The 17,649-nt window shown below is 59.0% G+C and overlaps 2 protein-coding genes across 7 annotated transcripts; both read left to right on the top strand.

Annotated features, from left to right (window-relative positions):
- Window positions 1–6: 6 nt before the first annotated feature.
- Window positions 7–4,881, top strand: SFXN3 (sideroflexin 3). 2 transcript variants are annotated; one of them, XM_039708942.1, is made up of 11 exons: window positions 7–37; window positions 582–748; window positions 963–1,133; window positions 1,295–1,393; window positions 1,621–1,696; window positions 2,140–2,225; window positions 2,530–2,657; window positions 2,783–2,832; window positions 2,988–3,037; window positions 3,482–3,529; window positions 3,915–4,881. In XM_039708942.1, exons 2-11 carry the CDS (start codon window positions 585–587, stop codon window positions 4,009–4,011), a joined length of 969 nt encoding a protein of 322 aa, XP_039564876.1. In that variant the 5' UTR covers window positions 7–37; window positions 582–584; the 3' UTR covers window positions 4,012–4,881. The 2 variants fall into 2 exon arrangements, with proteins under 2 accessions (XP_039564876.1, XP_039564879.1); XM_039708945.1 differs by having other exon boundaries at window positions 7–49; window positions 3,915–4,011.
- Window positions 4,882–9,056: 4,175 nt separating this feature from the next.
- On the top strand, window positions 9,057–17,418 carry KAZALD1 (Kazal type serine peptidase inhibitor domain 1). 5 transcript variants are annotated; one of them, XM_039709033.1, is made up of 5 exons: window positions 9,057–9,191; window positions 12,441–13,040; window positions 14,243–14,403; window positions 15,333–15,480; window positions 15,686–17,418. In XM_039709033.1, exons 2-5 carry the CDS (start codon window positions 12,539–12,541, stop codon window positions 15,769–15,771), a joined length of 897 nt encoding a protein of 298 aa, XP_039564967.1. In that variant the 5' UTR covers window positions 9,057–9,191; window positions 12,441–12,538; the 3' UTR covers window positions 15,772–17,418. The 5 variants fall into 5 exon arrangements, with proteins under 5 accessions (XP_039564967.1, XP_039564970.1, XP_039564966.1 ...); XM_039709036.1 differs by having other exon boundaries at window positions 9,095–9,231; XM_039709032.1 differs by lacking the exon at window positions 9,057–9,191 and adding an exon at window positions 10,751–10,889.
- The last annotated feature ends 231 nt before the right edge of the window (window positions 17,419–17,649 follow it).

The following is a 17,649-nucleotide window of genomic DNA, read 5'->3' as shown; positions in this document are numbered from 1 at the left end:
CGGGGGCACGGCGGGCGCTGTCGCTGTCGCGGGAGCCGTGAGTGCGGGGGTGCGCCGGGTGCCCGTGCCGGGGGGGTCACGCGTGGCGGGAGGGATGCTCGGCGCGGGAAGGAAGGGGGCAGAGCCCCGCTTCCCTCGGGGCAGGGCGGGTGTGGAAATAGAGCCGCACCGGGCGTGTCGGTGCCGTGCCGGGAGGGACATTCCTCCTTCCAGTGCCCTTCCTCATTCCGCTCTCCCGGTGCTGGCAGCAGCTGTGGCCCCTCGGTGCGGGGTCCCTGTCCCCTCCTCTGTGACCCGGGTGCTCTGCTGGGCTGGGGGGTCCCTGACCTCTGGTGGCTGGCGTGGGCAAGGGCGCGGGTTTCCCTTCGGCACAAGGTGCAGTCCCGTTACAGGTCGCACCACCCACGAACTGCCTTGCGCTGGGAGGGCTCGGGAGCCGCTGCTGAGCTCCTTTACAGAGGGGCTTCCTGTTCACCCCGTGTCCCCCCAGGCTGGGGAGCCCCAGAGCTGCTGCAGCAGGGATGTGGGGGGGCACACAGGCACCACATCCCATATAACCTTTTCATCCCCTGCCCTGCCAGAAAATGCCGCCATCCTTGCCTGCCACCATCAACATCCGGGAGCCCCGTTGGGACCAGAGCACCTTCCAGGGCCGGGCCAAGCACTTCTTCATGGTGACCGACCCCCGAAACCTGCTGCTCTCGGGGGCTACCCTGGAGGAAGCCCGACGGGTGGTGGAGGACTACAGGTACCCTCTGGGAGGGTGGGTGTACCCTCAGCACTGCTCCCAGGCAGGAGCCATTCCCAGGAGTGGGAATAGAAGTGATGCTGGCCCCTCTGGCCAAAGCCCCCAGAACTGCCTGGCTGGTCCCTGAGGCATCTCCCAGCTGCCCCAGACAGGTGTGGGGGACCAGCCATGTGTGCTGGCAGAGGTGTTTGAACAGTGTCACCCTTCCCTGCAGGGCAGGCACCGTGCACCCTGGGCTGACAGAGGACCAGCTTTGGCGGGCAAAGTACATCTATGACTCTGCTTTCCACCCTGACACGGGCGAGAAGATGATCCTGGTGGGGCGCATGTCCGCTCAGGTCCCCATGAACATGACCATCACTGGTTGCATGTTGACCTTCTACAGGTACCTGTCCTCTCCTCACCTCCGGACCCAGAGGATGCCTGGAGGATCCTCCTGGCTCTGGGGTGAGGAGGGGACACGTGTCCCGTACCCCACTCGTGCCCGTGCTGTAGGAGCACGGGTGACATCCCTCAGTGTCTCCAGCACCCTCCTCTCTCTGGCAGGACCACACCAGCCGTGCTGTTCTGGCAGTGGGTCAACCAGTCCTTCAATGCCATTGTCAACTACACCAACCGCAGCGGAGATGCACCCATCACCCCCAGGTGAGCATCGCTCTGACCAGGTCCTCAAGGCACCCCAAAACACCAGGGGGTGCCTTGCATAGCAGGGCACTGTGAGATGGGACAGTAGGGACCTGGTGAAGGCAGAGATGGATGCCATTGGGGCTGTCAGGGTTAGTGGTAGAGCTGAGAGAGGAACCCAGATGTCCTGATGCTCTTCCCTGGGATGGGGAGAGCCTGGCTTACTGGTGTCACTCCTGCTCTTTCAGCCAGCTGGGGACAGCCTATGTGAGTGCAACCACGGGGGCAGTTGTCACAGCACTGGGACTCAAATCCCTCACCAAGGTAAGCTTATCCTTCACCATCACAACTGGGGGACGTGGATCCTCCCCATGGGATCGCCCTCAGCCCTGAGCTGAGCAGGGGATTCACCTGGAGTGGGGGAGAAAATGAAGAAAAGGGGTTTGCTGAGGTTGTGCACACAAGGCAACTGCTCTCCCCAGTGATGGCTGTGGAGATGGCCTGTCCCTCCAGCCTTGCTCTGGATGTATCTCCAGGCTTCTTTCACCCCTCAGCCTCCATCCAGGCCTGGCAGGGGACCTGGGTTCCCCCAGACCCTTTGGTCTGTGCAGCTTTTACCAGCTGAGAGTTGCAGGGGAGGAGGGAACGCTTTTCCCCCAGTGGGGCTGGGACACCCCAAGGTCTTGCAGGAAGACGGAGGCAGACCCAGGGACAGCCAGCTCTGCCCCCAGACCCTCTATGTGACGTTCTCCTGCTTTTCCCCCCAGCACTTGCCAGCCATCATCGGCCGGTACGTGCCTTTTGCGGCCGTGGCAGCTGCCAACTGCATCAACATCCCGCTGATGAGGCAGAGGTGAGCCCCTGCGGTGGGACAGGCTTGCCTCAGGTGGGGAATGCAGGGACTTCCTTGCTGATCCTTAGCGTGGGGGGCTGGCTTGAGGGTACAAGCACGTGGTTGCAGCCCAGGGGGTTATTGGTACAGCCCTGTTGAGGACTGCTGCCAAATGTGAATGTGGGTCCAGCTGAGACCCCTCTGATTTATTGTGTGGATGGGGTACAGGAGGATGCCAGCCTTCCTTGGAGACATGTCCCTGTCCTGTGTCCTGATCCCCTCACCATCGTGCCCTGTGGCCCCCTGATCCCCTGTGTCCCTGCAGAGAGCTCAAGCTGGGGATCCCTGTCACGGATGAGAACGGGAACCGCCTGGGTGAATCCACAGCAGCAGCCCAGAAGGCCATTTTCCAGGTGGTGGTGTCCCGCATTGGCATGGCAGCACCAGCTATGGGTGAGTGTCCCTTCCTCCACCTGTGCTGGGAGATGGCAGCTGATCCCTGGCAGCGTGGGATGGGGTCCCACTGCTGGCAGGGGGCTGTGAGCCCTGGAAGCTCATCTCCTTCCTCCCTGCCTCAGCCATTCCGCCGGTGATCATGAACATGCTGGAGAAGAGAGCTTTCCTGAAGGTACCAGTGAACCTGGGATGGGCAGGGGGGCGGAGGGACACCCACCAAGCTTGGCATGTTGTTGGCACCCCTCAGGGCTGGCACCCTGTTGGGGAATAGACACCTTCCTGCCCTGTGCACTGCACTGACACACTTCCTCTCCCTGTCCCTGGCAGCGGTACCCGTACCTGAATGCTCCCCTGCAGGTCAGCCTGGTGGGACTCTGGTAAGTCCTCCTCCACTGATGGGCATCCCTGCCCTGCGTAATGTATGGGACAGTGCTGCTGGGAACCCTGCTTGGCAGTGGGGAAGAACACTGCCCCAAAGTTTCCTGGGAGATGCCAGAGCTTGGCCAGGCTAGTTGCACCCCAGGCAGACGGGATGGGATATAAGGTTCTGGGACCAGGAGTTGTTTTGCTTCATCTTGTTGTCTGTCAAGCCTGCCATGGGCTCCTACTCAGCATTGCTGTTCCCCTACATCATCGGGGGACAGACTTTGCCCCACCTCAGGAGCCGGATGCAGCTTGGAGAGGGCATCTCTGTAGCCCTTTCCTGGCTGAATACCCAGCACAGCTCTGGGCTGCCTCATTGCTGCTCTGGGATCAGGCCATGGGTGGGTGTGGGTGATTTATGCAGCCCAGCTTCACCCTTCCACGTCTTTCCTTTGCAGTTTGGTGTTCGCCACCCCGCTGTGCTGTGCACTCTTCCCACAGAAAAGGTACAGACAAGCACTTTGCCTGCACGTGTGGCTCCTCTGTGGGATGGGGGTGCTCTCTGACTCCCAAAAGATTCTTTTGCTTCTTTGAGCAGTCAGGGGCTTAAACCAGTGCACACACATCTCTGTGCACAGGCAGCAGTGCAGACCCAGGGTCTGTGCTGGGCCATGGGGACAGCATCCCCATGGGGTGCAGCAGGTAATGGGGGTGCTCTCTGACTCCCAAGAGATTCTTTTGCTTCTTTGAGCAGTCAGGGGCTTAAACCAGTGCACACACATCTCTGTGCACAGGCAGCAGTGCAGACCCACGGGTGTGCAGTGGTGGTTTCCAAGCTGAGGCCCCTGGTGGCTATGCCCCTCCATCCTCTGTATCCACGTTTCCTTACAGCTCAATGCCTGTGAGCAGCCTGGAGCCTGAAGTCCAAGATCAGATCCGGAAGAAAGATCCGTGCCTGGAGACTGTCTACTTCAACAAAGGGCTCTGAGCAGCTCCTGGGGGCTGAGATGTGCCCCACGGAGCTGCCAGGCCAGCGCAGTGCTGAGCTTTGCCCTTTGGATCCCCTGGGGCTGCCGCCGCTTTCCCTTGGCCGTTGTGTGTCCATAGGTCCCGGTGCTCAGCCCTGCTTCCCGGGGTGCCTGCAGCACCACACCAAACCCTGTCCCCGTGCCCTGCCCTGGGGACCTCCTGGCTGGCACCCTGGTGCAGCCCTGTAGCTCTGTGCAGTGCACAGGGAAGTGCAGGCAGCAACACCAGGGACCTTGTGAGCTGCGCTGGAGGGAAAAATAAAAGTGAGATGAGGAAGAAAATGGTGCTCCCCAGCTTTAGGAGGCAGTAGAGAATCAGCAATTGAAGGTGGAGTACCTCTGCAGGCACCCTACAGTGCCCAGTGGTTCAGCAGCTGGTGCCTGGGGATGGCAGAGCAGCTTTGGGAGAGGAAAACTCCCCATACCCAAAATAGCTGGGGGTGAGTGATCAATTGCACGTAGTGGTTGGAACCAGAGTGGGGGGCTCTCCCAGCCCAGCCGTGTGCTCCCAGCTCACCTTCTGCTCTCCTCCAGGCTGCTCTGGGGATTTAATCTGGCTTTCTGCTGCTTCCATCCCCAGAGCAAATGGCACATTTTAATCCCAGTAGAGTCTTGTCTTCTATTCTCATTTTAATGCCATCTGCGTTCAGGGCTGGGCTTCCCCTGAGGGGTTACTCTACCCTCTCCTGGAGTGCTTGCTTTCAGGTGGACCTTCTCAAATAGCTTTAAGTGCACTGTGGTTTCCTCTAGATATTTTTGATATACATATAATGTACCTATATATATACCAAACAATAAAGGCAGATTGTTTATACAAAACCAACAGCAAAGAGGAGTGTGCTGCTCGCTAATTTGTACATGGTGAAAGGGACTGCTGTTGGGGTGAGGATGGGAGCAGGAGAGAGGGGCAGGCTGGCTTTTGGGGTGCCTCTGCACCCCCTGGGGCTGGCTTCTGCTTTCCAGCCCGCTGCCTTTGCAGCAGCTCTGGCTGGCCTGGCATGTGTTTCAGCTTATCCAGCTGTCAGGAGGGTTTTTTTTAGTACAGTCGGCTTTGGGCCTCGCCGCTGCGCAGAGAGCTTTGCTAAGCTGCTGCCCTGGATGCTGCTGGTTTGGAGAGGCCACAGCGTCACCCTGGCTCTGCCCACACTCACACCCCTTCTTGCAGCCCGCTCACAGGACAATCCTGGCCCTGCTCCGTGCCTTCCCTGCAGGACTATTTTTATCCCACTTTCTATGCACAGCTATCAGAGAGCACGTTGGAGAGGTGCTGTGGCAGGACCCTGGCAAGCCTGCGGGCAGCAGCTGCCTCCCCTCAGCTTTGTCTGACAGGGCAGTCAGAAGGAGCAATGGATGTCCAGCCAGGGAGAGGAGGGATGCAGTGCTCTGCAGTGCCCCATGCTGAAGAGAGACTGCTGCAAAGGCCAAGATGACTGCGGGCAGCAGCTGCCTCCCCTCAGCTTTGTCTGACAGGGCAGTCAGAAGGAGCAATGGATGTCCAGCCGGGGAGAGGAGGGATGCAGTGCTCGCAGTGCCCCATGCTGAAGAGAGATCACTGCAAAGGCCAAGATGGGCAGATACAGCAGTGACAAGAAAAGAGCCAGGCAGCCCAAAGCCACCCTGTGCCACAGCTTCCACAGCTTCCAGCTGGCAGGGGCTGGCAGAGGCCAGGCTCGAGCTGCTCCCCTCAAGGGGCAGGCAACACCTGCACCCAGCACCTGCCCAGGGTGGGGAAGTGAGTGGGTTGGGACAGGCACATCAGGGATCTGTCCCCCTCCTTCTCCTGGCCCCGGAATATTGCAAATATCTCCCCTGAGCCAGCCATTGGCAGCTTATAAATAATGCAGCCCCTTGCCGTGCAATAAGGGCTTGTCAGTAGCTATTCTGCTCTCATAAATTAAAGATGAAAAGGTACAAGGCTCTTGCCAGAAAAATGAAGACAAATTTTTAATAGCTTGCCAAGACACAGGGAGATGGAGCGCTCAGGAAAAATGAATTACGTTTTTATTATGTGTTTTATTGTGGTATAATTGAACGGGATTATCTGAGAATACAATATATTTCCAGAGCAGTGTAAAGAAAACAAAAATAATGATGACACCTGCTTCCTCCCACACACACCACCCGGCTTTGCAGGGACACCCTCCTTGTGTGTGCTGTCTGGGAGCTGGCCCTGAGCTGCTGGTGGCCACCAGAGGCAGGGATGGAAATGGGAGGGACATGGGACCAGAGACACAAATGCTTGGGGTGGCTGGGTCCAGCTGCATGGGTCTGGCCAGGCTGAGTCTGGGCTAACCCCAAGAGCCATGAGGGTGGGATACAGGGCAGTGTGGTGTGGCAGTACTCGGCCACACAGAGCCACTGAGTGTCTTTCATTGGTCACCTGCTTTCATTCCATCCCTGAGATCTCCTTTGGTCTGTCCCACACCTGCACAAGCTGGCAGTGCTAGGCAGCAACGTGAAAAACTCAGTACTGGAGCATTGCAGGTTCTGGGGTGCTCAGACACGGTGTCTGCTCTCTCCTGGAGCCAGCAGTGGTGCAGATTCTGCCTCTTCACTGTGCTAGGAGAAACCTGTCCTGTGGATTCCCCTGATTGGGGAAGAGAAAACTTACTTGGCCAGTGAGTTTTGGGGGGTCGACAAGCCCAAAAGGGACACTGCTGCCTCTGCAGGGGAGCCAGGATGCTCAGTCCCTTCCCGAGCTGGCTCATGGCAGAGGTCAAGGGCCAGTCCCAGAAAGCAGCTGGATGTCCCCAGGGGTGCTGGGGGTGCTGGGCGGCGCTGAGCTGGGGACATCGATTGGTCCCTGGCATTTTTAATGAGCTGCCCGACCACATGCTTTAACCTTGCCCATAATGAGGGCGAGCAGCAGCAATTCCTACCGCCTCAGCCGGCTCCCCCAGCCTTAATGAGCTAATCAATACTTGTTCTCAGCTTAATTTCCAGCTAATTGCTCTTTAATGACGCCTGGAAACGGGCAGCCTCTTGCAGGGGGGAGCGGGCGGGCTCCCCCTCCCCAGTGCCCGTCCCCAGTGGCAGCGGTGCCGGGGTGCTGGCAGCGGGTCACCTTCCCTGGCCGCGTCCCAGCCCTGCTGGCGCTGCTGCAGGCTGGGGAACGGGAGGGTGGCACAGGCGACAGCGGGCACGGTGATGCTGAGCTGGGGGCACCCTCTGGAGCACCCACCCGGTCTGGGGGGCCGTGCAGCCCTGAGCACCAGGGCAGGCTGAACAGAGGACGCCACCGCCACGGGAGGATGTGCCCGAGCCCCTCAGGACATGACACTGCTTGGGGGCTCCCCGGCTCCGCTGATGGTGGGGCTTTTACAGATAAGGGCGGCGGCGCTGAGGTGTCCGTGCATTACTGCAGGCTCCGCAGCCCCGGGCACAGGGGCAGTGCCACCGCAGGGGGCCGGGGACGAGGCCAGCAGTGCCCTGGAGGTGGCAGCAGAGACCCCGGGCCGGGGCAGCCCGCGGCCGGGCGGGGACACGGGCCCGGTTTGCCGCGGGCCCGGGCGGGTCACGGAACCCGCTGTCACCCGGCACCGCAGTGCCAAAGCTGGCACGGTCGTGCCAGTGCGGGGACATCCCGGGAATGCACCCCTGCCGTCTTTTCGGATCCTGTCCCCGCAGGAATGGGGGCTGGTGGGAAAACCTCATCCCAGCAGGCAGCATTCCTGCTGGGATGGAGCTGAGCCGCGGCTCTTGCCGGGGACCGGGCCAGCCTGGGCTCCGGGACGTCCCTTGCCATTCGGCCACCCTCCTCGGGGCCGGGTGACCCTGCACACAGCTGCAACCGCTTCCCCAAGAATTTGCTGACGGCTTGGTTCTTCGGAGGAATTTGGTCTGGAAAAGCCTGGAGAAACCTGAGCCTGGCTGCTTCCTAGAGCGGGTCGGTCCTGGCACGCAGGCGGGGTGACCTGCCCGCTGCCCATGCCTTGTCCCCACAGTGGAGCCCTGGAATGTGGCTGAGACCCTCCAGAACCACTGAGCCTTGGGTGGGCTGGCCAGAACCGGGCTGTTTCGGGCTGTCAGACAGCAGGAAGCAGAGAGTGTATTTGGTGTGAAATGAGAGAGATTTGGTTTATTACCAGAAGGACACCCCCTCATGCCCCAGGCAGCGTGCTGGCAGCATTCTGTCCCAGGATCTCTGGTGACACGTGCTTCTGCTGTGACATAACCCACATTCTCAACCCCACCAGCCCAGCCCCAATGCTGCTGGCCAGCTCTGCTTGACATGATGTACATTGAGTCACTTGGCCCAGGACTTTTTTTTCCAGAGTGGATTTTTCCCTTGGCTCTGTCTGCCATAAACCCCAGATTGCTATGGGGTGTCTGGGGGGTCGGCCCAAAGCTGCAGGGGGTCAGTGGGGCCAGGAGCAGTGTGGCACCCCTGACTGGATGTGATGTGTTTCATTCTGATGGCAGAGCCATGGATGTATGCCAAGGATGTGGGCCTGCCAGGAGCACCCATGGACTCCAGGCTTCTATGGGACCATCACAAGATGAGAAAACAGTGATGAGGAGCAGCCCACCAGGAAGAGAGGAGGAGACTTGGGTGCTTTAGGCTCAGCCTTCAAAGTTCTATGGGACCATCACAAGATGAGAAAACAGTGATGAGGAGCAGCCCACCAGGAAGGGAGAAGACTTTGGTGCTTTAGGCTCAGCCTTCAAAACCCAGTTCCAGGAGCTTCACTGGGCTCATGAAAAGTGAGGAAAATGACAGATAACTAGCCAGCACTGGTAGGGAGCCAGGAATGCAATCTACCCAAGTGCCAGGCCATGCAGGGCTGTGATCACCCTTTTCCCCACAAAGCTGTCAAGCAACATAAGCCACAAACCCCATTTGCAGCCACGGCTGTGTTGATTGACTTCAGGTGTGATTGAGCAGAAATCCTTGTTAAGCACAGGTTAGATCTTCCACCCCTCATTCATAGCTGCTACTGTCTATTAACACATTCAATCGTCTCATTAAGCAGGAGCTTTAATTAACTGCCACGTTTGAGCTCCATCTTGTTGAGCTGAGCTAAGCTGCCCTTGGCTTTCTGAGGCTGGGTTGTATTGCTCCTGCTCAGACCTGTGTTTGGATTTCACCTTTGGCCAGGGGTTCTCCCCTGTTAGTGGCTGATGCTGCTGTGATGCTCAGGTGAGCTCAGCCACCCAGAGGTGGTGCTAATCCCATGAAGGTAAGACACAGCAAGTGTTGGGCCATGGCACATGGGAGAAGGAACCATGTGTGGGACAGGACAGCAGCAATGGGGCCTGTTCCCCCTTGCAGGGGGAAAGAAACACAAATAGCCTGAAACACTGATGGTCCATTTTCAGCAGTGCCTGGGATTTAAGCGCTGGCTCTGTTTCTCTGCTGGCAGGAGCTTTGTGAGCAGGAGGTGGCACAGGGGCCAGGCTTGCTTCACTGCTTTGCCCCCTGTGTGGAGCAGGGGCAAGTGAGGGTGTGCAGGAATGCCTGAGCATGCAGGCAGTCCTTCATCCCATAGCAGGAAGGGTGGTATGGCAGGGATAGCTCAGGAGGCTCAGCACTGCAGTCTCTGACCCAGCATGTAGGAAAACCTCAGCCCTTCCTGACTTTTTCCCTGCTCCCAAGACAGCTGCAGCCCCAGCTGCTCAGCAGCTCGTGGATGCTGGACCTGAAAGCTTGTGGCATGTGGGGACCGCACTCAATAGGCTGGACAAGGGGAGCCGAGGGGGGAGGCAGCCCTGAGCCAAGGGGCTGGGGGCCACAGAGGGGGAGTGGGACGTGAGGCTGAAGGCAGAGCTGGCAGGAAACCCCACTCTGCAGCAGGGGGCTGGGGAGGGGAGTTTGGCCGGCAGAGGCAGATTTAAGGGGGCTGAAGCTGCTGCATTTTCCGTTCGTTAGACATGGCTGGACTCACAATGTGACCAAGCAAAAGCCCTGGAACCCAGAACAAATTTGCAGGAGGGTGTTGGAAAGCAAAAGCAGATTTTTGCAGCATGGTGAAGGAAACCAGATCCTTAGAGAGGTCCTGATTTGCTTGAGCTTCACCAGGGAACTAAATCCCACAAATTCCTTTCCTGGAGAGGAGTGGGCTGTGTGATCCCCCCACCCGCACGGCATCCGGAGCACGATGCAAATGCACGGTGTGTGTTTGTGCTGCAGAGGCGTGCTGGCTCCCCCTCTCCTTAGCGCCAGTTCCAGGGGGAAACTGAGGCAGGGAGCAGCGAGGCAGCTTGCTGGGAAGGTCTGGAGCCCCAGCCCTGTGCACACGGGTTTTGCACTGCCGTGGCATGGAGCAGCCCCAGCATTGCTCCCAACAGCCCCACTCCAGCCAGGGCAGGGCCGTGGTTCACACCCAGTGCACCCTTCACAGGCTCCTGGTGTGAGGTGAGCGCAGACATTCCCGGGAGTTATCCCCCCGTTTGCTTACAGCAGCTGCTCAACTTTTCAGCCTGTTTCCTCACCAAATTACAGGCTGAGAGATGCTTTTGACCGCTTCCTTAGCCGTGCCCACCTCTGCCGTTCACTTGTCCCCAAGGACTGCTGCCAACTTGGACTGCAAAGGGGGGGACCCCAGTCCCTTGGTGCCCCACGGGGGGGCGGAGCATCGGCGCAGGTCCCGCACACGGCCGGGGTGATGCCAGCGGGGAGGTGCCGCAGAGCCCCGGCCGGGGTGCGGAGCGTGGGGACCCCGGCAGGGAAGGGGTGCCAGCCAGCCCGTGTCCCGCTCCAGGGACGGGCCGCGGGCCCGGAGAGGGGCGGGGGGACTCACGTTTCGCTGACATCACGGCGGTGCCGGAGCGGCCGGGGGCCAGCAGCCCCGGGGCCAGCAGCCACGGCCGCCGCGCACCGCGGGCACCGGCGCCTCCGGTAAGTGGCGGCTCCTGGGGGACCCCAAGGGACGTCGTGCCCCTTCCCAGCGCTCTTCCAGCACCCCCAGCGCCTGCACCCGGACATGCGGAGGCAGAGAGCAACTTTGCAATTCCCCCTACCCTTTCTCTGGCCCCCCACATCCATGGGGGATGGAGCCTTACTCCCTGCAGGCTGGGCTAGGGTGGGCGGGCTCCGGCACTGGGACCCTCTGCCCCTTTCCACCCTGGTGGTGGTAAAGGGGTCAAATCCTCACGGTTTTTTATCCGGGGGGTGCATCTGTGTAACCCAATATCCGGCCGTCCCCGGCTCTGGGCAGGGTTACCCCGAGAGCGCGGGGTGTAGCTGGGGCTGCAGCCTGCCCTGCCGTGCTGCTCCCAGCGGGAGGGGAGGGCAGGGGACAGCCTGTCTGCCTGGGTCCCCTCCCCAGCCCTGCTCGCTTGTGCTGAGTTGCCCTGGGGTGGAGGACCATAATCTCAGGGAAGGCAGCCAGGGGATAACAGGGGGCAGGGAGGGATGTTCCCAAAGGGATTTGGTTCACTGTCACCCTCTCTGGGACAGGCTCTGAGATGCCACGTTTCCCCCCCAGGGAGAGATGGGAAGCCCGGAGTAGATCAGCTTCTTCCTTCCCTGAGGAGGTAATGGAGGCTTGGGGTTTGAGGGCAGGGTCCCTGCTGTGCTGGCACACACTGGCCGCGCTGGGTCTGCTGTCAGTCCAGTCGGAGTAGATCAGCTTCTTCCTTCCCTGAGGAGGTAATGGAGGCTTGGGGTGTGAGGGCAGGGTCCCTGCTGTGCTGGCACCACTGGCCACGCTGGGTCTGCTGTCAGTCCAGGCCAGCCCGGGAGCTCAGCTGTGCACTGGACTCCATGCTCAGCTTCGGTTGCCTGTGGGATAACTGAGGGGTCACAAAACCTTCTGGGGAGTGGGCATTTTTTCAAGTAGGTGGCAAAAAGAGGGGTTGCAGCACAGGGAGGGAAGGAGAACAAAAGCCAGGCATGACTGGGAGCATCCTCCTGCGTTGGCTGCCTCCAGCATAGAAAGAGCACCTTGTCTGCAGGATCAGCCACCCCATTGTGCTTGTATGGATGGTGAGGGAGGAAAAAAAGAGTTTGTGACTCTTGCAAACAGGGAAAGAAAAGGGTCTTGAGAGCAACTTTCTGACAGGAAACCAGGAGCAGGGTATGAAAGAGCTGAACCCTAATGTTGTAGAACAGCCTGTCCAGTGCCCTGCCAGCCCTGTGGCTTCCAGGCTGTGCTGGGGTCACAGGAGGCTGGACTTTGCATGCAGGGCTGCCAAGGGAACAAGGATGAAGCCTGATGGGCTGGGGTCATCAGCACCGTCTCTCCAGAAGATGTTCAGCGTCTCAGGGCAGGAGCTGGCTGGGGAGCTCCAGGGTGCAAAGGCTGTGACTGCAGGGCTGGGGGTGAGAGGGGCTGGGACCAAACCCCCTGCACATCATGCAGTGCTGCTGCTCAGAGCAAGCCAGCCAGGAGACAAAGGAGTGGGAGAACCTTCCTGCACCAGTAACACACTTTCTCCCTCCTCACAGGCCAGGATGGCTCCTCAGATCTAGACAGGGAGACCAGAGCAGTGCCAGAAATCTCCATCCACGTGACAGTGGGATTGGACAGAGGAGCTGCCGTGAGGATGTCTGAAGCCAAGCCCCTCAGCATCTCTTGCCTCGTGCTTTCCCTGCTCGCCTTGCACTGGGCTCTGCTCCAGCTGGGCCAGGCTTTTCCCAGCACCTCTGACTACCTCCAGCGGGGCTGGCAACGGCTGCTGGAGGAAGGGGAGGGCTGTGCCGAGTGCCAGCCCGAGGAGTGCCCGGTGCCACGCGGGTGCCTGGCAGGCACGGTGCAGGATGCCTGTGACTGCTGCTGGGAGTGTGCCAACCTGGAGGGACAGATCTGTGACCTGGACAACACCAACCACTTCTACGGCAAGTGTGGGGAGCACCTGGAGTGCCGGCTGGATGCCGGGGACTTGCGTCACGGAGAGGTGCCCGAGCCCCAGTGTGCCTGCCTCTCCCACCTGGCCCTCTGCGGCTCTGACGGCAAAACCTACGCCCAGATCTGCAGGTTCCTGGAGGCTGCCCATGCTCACCCCGATGCCAACCTCACTGTGGCCCATGAGGGTCCCTGCGAGTCAGGTGAGTGGCCCTGGAGCTGTGGAAGAGGAACGCAAGGGGGTCTGGCTTGACTGTTTCACCTGGCAGCAAAACCAGGGACAGGACTGCGCTGGGGGCTGCTCCCTGCAGTGACAGGTTCCCACTAGTGCCCCCACCCTGCTGCTCTGGGGAGCCCCTTGCAGATCCAGTGCTTGGAGAAATCTGGGAGCAGCTTTGCCAAGAGGGAGTGGAGTTTATGGGAAGCAACAAATCCTGCTGGAGCAGATGGGGAAGTTCCAGGGAATTGTTAGCGAATTCTTGGCGGCAGGGCTGGGTTCACGCTGGCCTGTTGCCCCCGAGAAATGTGCCTGCCTCCTGCAAATAGAAACTAGGGTTGGTTTGGCTTGGCTGTGTGATTTCCATCTCTCCTTTGAAGCTCAGGTGGGGCTGAGAGGGGACAGCCTAGCAGGAAGGCTGTGCCCCATCCTGTCCAGTCCAGCACAAGTCACCCAGTGATGTCAGTGCAGCCTGAGGGGTGTCAAGGTTGACCTTGTTTTCTGTAGATCATCCTGTTCTTGACTGTTTTCCCAGGTATATTTGGAGGTGGAAACCTTCCCTTGAGCTCTGGCTCACACTATGGGCCAGATCATGGAGCAGGTGTGTGTGAGAAGGATGGTCCTCACTCTGTCCCTCCAGGGAAGGGATGTGGAACCTGGAGCTGCTGGCTCCACCCAGGAGATGGGGACCTGCTGACTCCCTTCGCTGCTGGCATGAGCCCTGTGTCAGAGCAGAGGCCTCACTTGGCTGGAAGCTCAACTACCTCATCCATCCTCACCAGCCCCAGGCTGGATGAATGCCCTTTGGCCTTTCTCCCACAGGAGGAGCGTGCTCCAGTTGCTCAGGAGAGCTTTGTTTTGTAACATTGCTGTCACTGCACTCTTCCTGCTGTGTGTGTTGCTTGAGCATCATTGCACAGGCGGGGAAACTGAGGCCAGCAGGGATGGCAACCCTCCATGGACTGGGGGGGTTGGGGAGGGAGCTCCCAGTCCCAGCTGTGAGGAGAGACCAAGTCCTTGGGAAAGGTGAGGGTCTGCCATGGGAGGGAGAGGAGACAGACATGGGAAGGGTCCCAGCATCTCTCTGTGAATGCTGCTGCTCCAGAGACCGGCCCAAGAGAGCCCATGGCACCTGCCAAGGCTGGGACCTCTTCTGAGCCACCCTGCTCTGCTCTACCCCCTCCCCAGAGCCTCGGATCACCTCTCCTCCCTATGACACGTGGAACGTCACCGGGCAGGATGTCATCTTCGGCTGCGAGGTCTTCGCCTACCCCATGGCATCCATCGAGTGGAGGAAGGATGGCACAGAGATGCTGCTGCCTGGAGATGACCCCCACATCTCTGTCCAGGTGAGCAGTGCCCAGGGCACTGAGGACAACCCCAGGGTGACCCAGTGCTTCTCAGAGCTCACGGACAACCAGAGCTGAGAGTGGTCATGCTCTGGGAATGGCCAAGGCTGGCTGCCTCAGGGTGAGAAGGGGTGACTGGAGGCTGTAAACCATGAGGAGTGACTGAGCCAGGGCTGGTGTCTCAGTGGTAGGAGCCGTCAGCATCGCTCTCTTCTGTGATTTCCTCTCGTAATTTTTGAACTTATTCAGAGTCCTGCAGCAGAGAGCTTCCCACTTGCCTGCCTTCAGTGTGCTGTGTGTGCTGGCTTCACTTGCAGTCCTGCTGGCAGGGCTGGAGAGAATCTCTGAGTGCCTCACAGCCTGGGCTGTCCTCTGCTCCTACAAGCACACCCAGGCAGTTCCTGGCCTTTCTTCCCATCAGCAGGGCTTCCTTCCCAGAGCTGGCAGGCCCAGGGCTCAGCATCCTGTCTGTGGCCAGCCCCAAATATAGCACCCAGCTGGGTGTACCCAGCTATTAGAGGGTGTGGGCAGAGGGCAAAGGGGCCATGCACCTCAGCCAGCCACCAATGGGGAGAAAACTGTGGTGGGATGGATGGAGGGAGCCAGAGGAGCAGGTGGAACCTGCACCATGGCCCCCTTCCATCTTTCTGTGCTTCAAGCCTCCCCACAGCTTGTCACAGGGTCTGACTGAGGATCTTCACCCCAAGCAGGACTACCCTGCCTGGCTGGAGGAAACTCTACAGTCCTCCACCCCTGGCCACTACACCATAATAGCAGCCTGCAAACACAGCTGCAACCCAGCTGGGTCAGGAAAAGCTTATTTATTCCTGGAGATAAAGAATAAACAGAAAATAGATGGTTTCTGCCAGAGCAATCCTGGAAACTCACTGCCTGCTGAAAGTGCTGACAGACATCCTCCCTTCTTGCAGTTCAGGGGCGGCCCCCAGAAATACGAAGTGACAGGCTGGCTCCAGATCCAGGGCGTGCGGGTGACGGACGAGGGCACGTACCGCTGCTTCGCCAGGAACAGGCTCGGGGAGGTGGTGGCACTGGCCAGCCTGACCGTCCTCACTCCGGGTGAGCACCACGTCCTTGTCCCCTGCTCTCGTGGGGACATGGGAAGGGATGTTTGGGCACAGTGCACCAGGAGCTGCTGGAGCGTGGGGCTGTGCAGGGGATGTCCCAGAAAGCTGCTGTGCATGGTTTGGGTTTCTGCCTGGTGGGAAAGGGGACAGGCACAGCAGGGTGGCAATGTCACACTGTCCCCATGCTGCCATTTCAGACCAACTCAACCTGACAGACTTCTCCCTGCTGAAGCCCCGCACGACGCCTGAGGACTACAGGGAGAGTGAGGAGGACTACTACTAGCCCCGAGATGGCACGTTGGGCTGCAGAGATCACCTTGCCCACAGCACCCTTCCCTGGGGCTTGGGGACATCGGACATCTCTGGAGCATCCTCCGGCCCAAAACTCCTTTTCTGAACAATCCTGGCACAACAGCCTGTTTTTGGGGTGGGGGACAGGGTGACACAACTTTTGAGGTGCTGGGGGGTGGGATACTGGCTGGTTGGCAAGGGCTGGGATCAGGGACAGCTCTGCCTGGAGCAGGGTGGATCTGTCCTCTGGCACTGAGTGGAGACACAACGGGACACTGCGGGGACAGCTGTGCTGTGTGTGATGAGGAATGGTGCTGGGGATGGAGACAGCCTCCTCTGGGAGAGTGAAGCCAGGGCAGGGGCATTGTGTCCTGTATGAATAATTTCTGGGGAAGCTGGAGCAGAGAGCTGGGACCTGACTGTGATAACCAGTGTGTCCCTGTCAGCTCTTATCCCCCAAGCACAGAGACATCCCAGCTTCTCCCCAGAACCCGAGGAACCTGCTGCCAAAACACCCTTTTCTTCTGTTTTGTTTTTAACCAGAAAAGTAGTGATTTGAGGAACCAGGCACTTGTGGCTTTCAGAGCTGTCTTTTCTCCAGCTGAACCACCCTTGTGGTCAGAAACACTTTGGCCTTTTTTTGACTGACTTCATTTTTCCCTTCCATGCCTTTGACTGACTTCATGCTTTCCTTTGTCATTTCAGTCGATGTTATTTAAAATATACACGGTGGTCAAAGCCAAGGCTGGCTGACCGTCCTGCATCCACAGGGATGGTTATGGGGGTGAGGAAGGGTGCAGACATTGTGGCTGCTACCTTGTCCATTGTGGGGTGCTTGAGTTGAGGAGCCCTCCTGCCCATCCCAGTGCTCACAGCTGGTCCTGGTGTGGGTCCTGCCCTTCCCAGCCCACCTGGGGCTGGGGATGCTCAGCAGACAGTCTCCTGTGCAGTGGTGATGCACCAACTCCAATCACTGCACTCCCAAGCGCTTGAATCCCATCCCAGTGCTGCCCATTTTCATCTTGGGGTCCTAACTTCTGTGACAATGGGGTCTCCACCCAGGTGACCACAGCTCTGTCCAGTGGGAGCAGCTCTGTGCCTAGTTGGTGAAGTAAAGCGATGCTCCAGTTTCCACTGGAAACATTATATTTTTTTTAAAAATCCCACCTACCTCCCACAGCTGGTGATTTAGAGCAAACTTGCATTTGGGGGAGCACAGGAAGGAAGCTCAGAACTGCACTGTGCTGCTCACTGCCCAGAGAGGGCTGTCAGGACCATTCCTCTGGGCATACTGGGGCTGAGCTCACGTTCAAGGGGTGCTTTATCCCCCAAAGCAGCAGCATTTGCAGGACTTCTGGTACTCAAAAGCTCCACATGGACCAAACCCCTCCCAGTTACTCAGTCCCAGCTCCAGGGAGGTCCAGAGCTGCAGCAGAGAGCCAGACCCCGTGAGAAAGGAATTGGCCAGACCCAGGCAGGAGCAGGCAGGATGCAATAAGGCTGGTGGCTTGGGTCCCATGCTACTCTCCTTCACATGTTTTTTCTTTTCTTTTCTTCCTTTTTCTCTTGAGAGCTGGCTCAGATGACACAATTACGGCACTGAAACCTGAACAAGCAAATAAAAGGGATTTGTCTGGAACTGGCAGCAGAGCAAAATTCCTGCAGACGGTGAGGCTGGGCCAGTTCTGACCCCCTGCACCACAGCTCGACGGGGCACTGCTGCCCTGCCTGCTGGGGTGCCTACCCTTTCTGGCAGAAAACCCCTTCTCAGCCAGAGAAATGTAAAAGCCATTGATGCCTCAGCTTCTCCTTCCATCTCAGAGCATGACAGAATCCTCCTGGTCTGCTCCATCAGAGCCAGAGGGTGTTC

This window comes from Passer montanus, unplaced genomic scaffold, assembly GCF_014805655.1.
Source record: "Passer montanus isolate IOZ18808 unplaced genomic scaffold, ASM1480565v1 scaffold21, whole genome shotgun sequence".
Lineage (NCBI taxonomy): Eukaryota > Metazoa > Chordata > Aves > Passeriformes > Passeridae > Passer > Passer montanus.
This window is presented reverse-complemented; position numbering and strand designations above follow the sequence as displayed.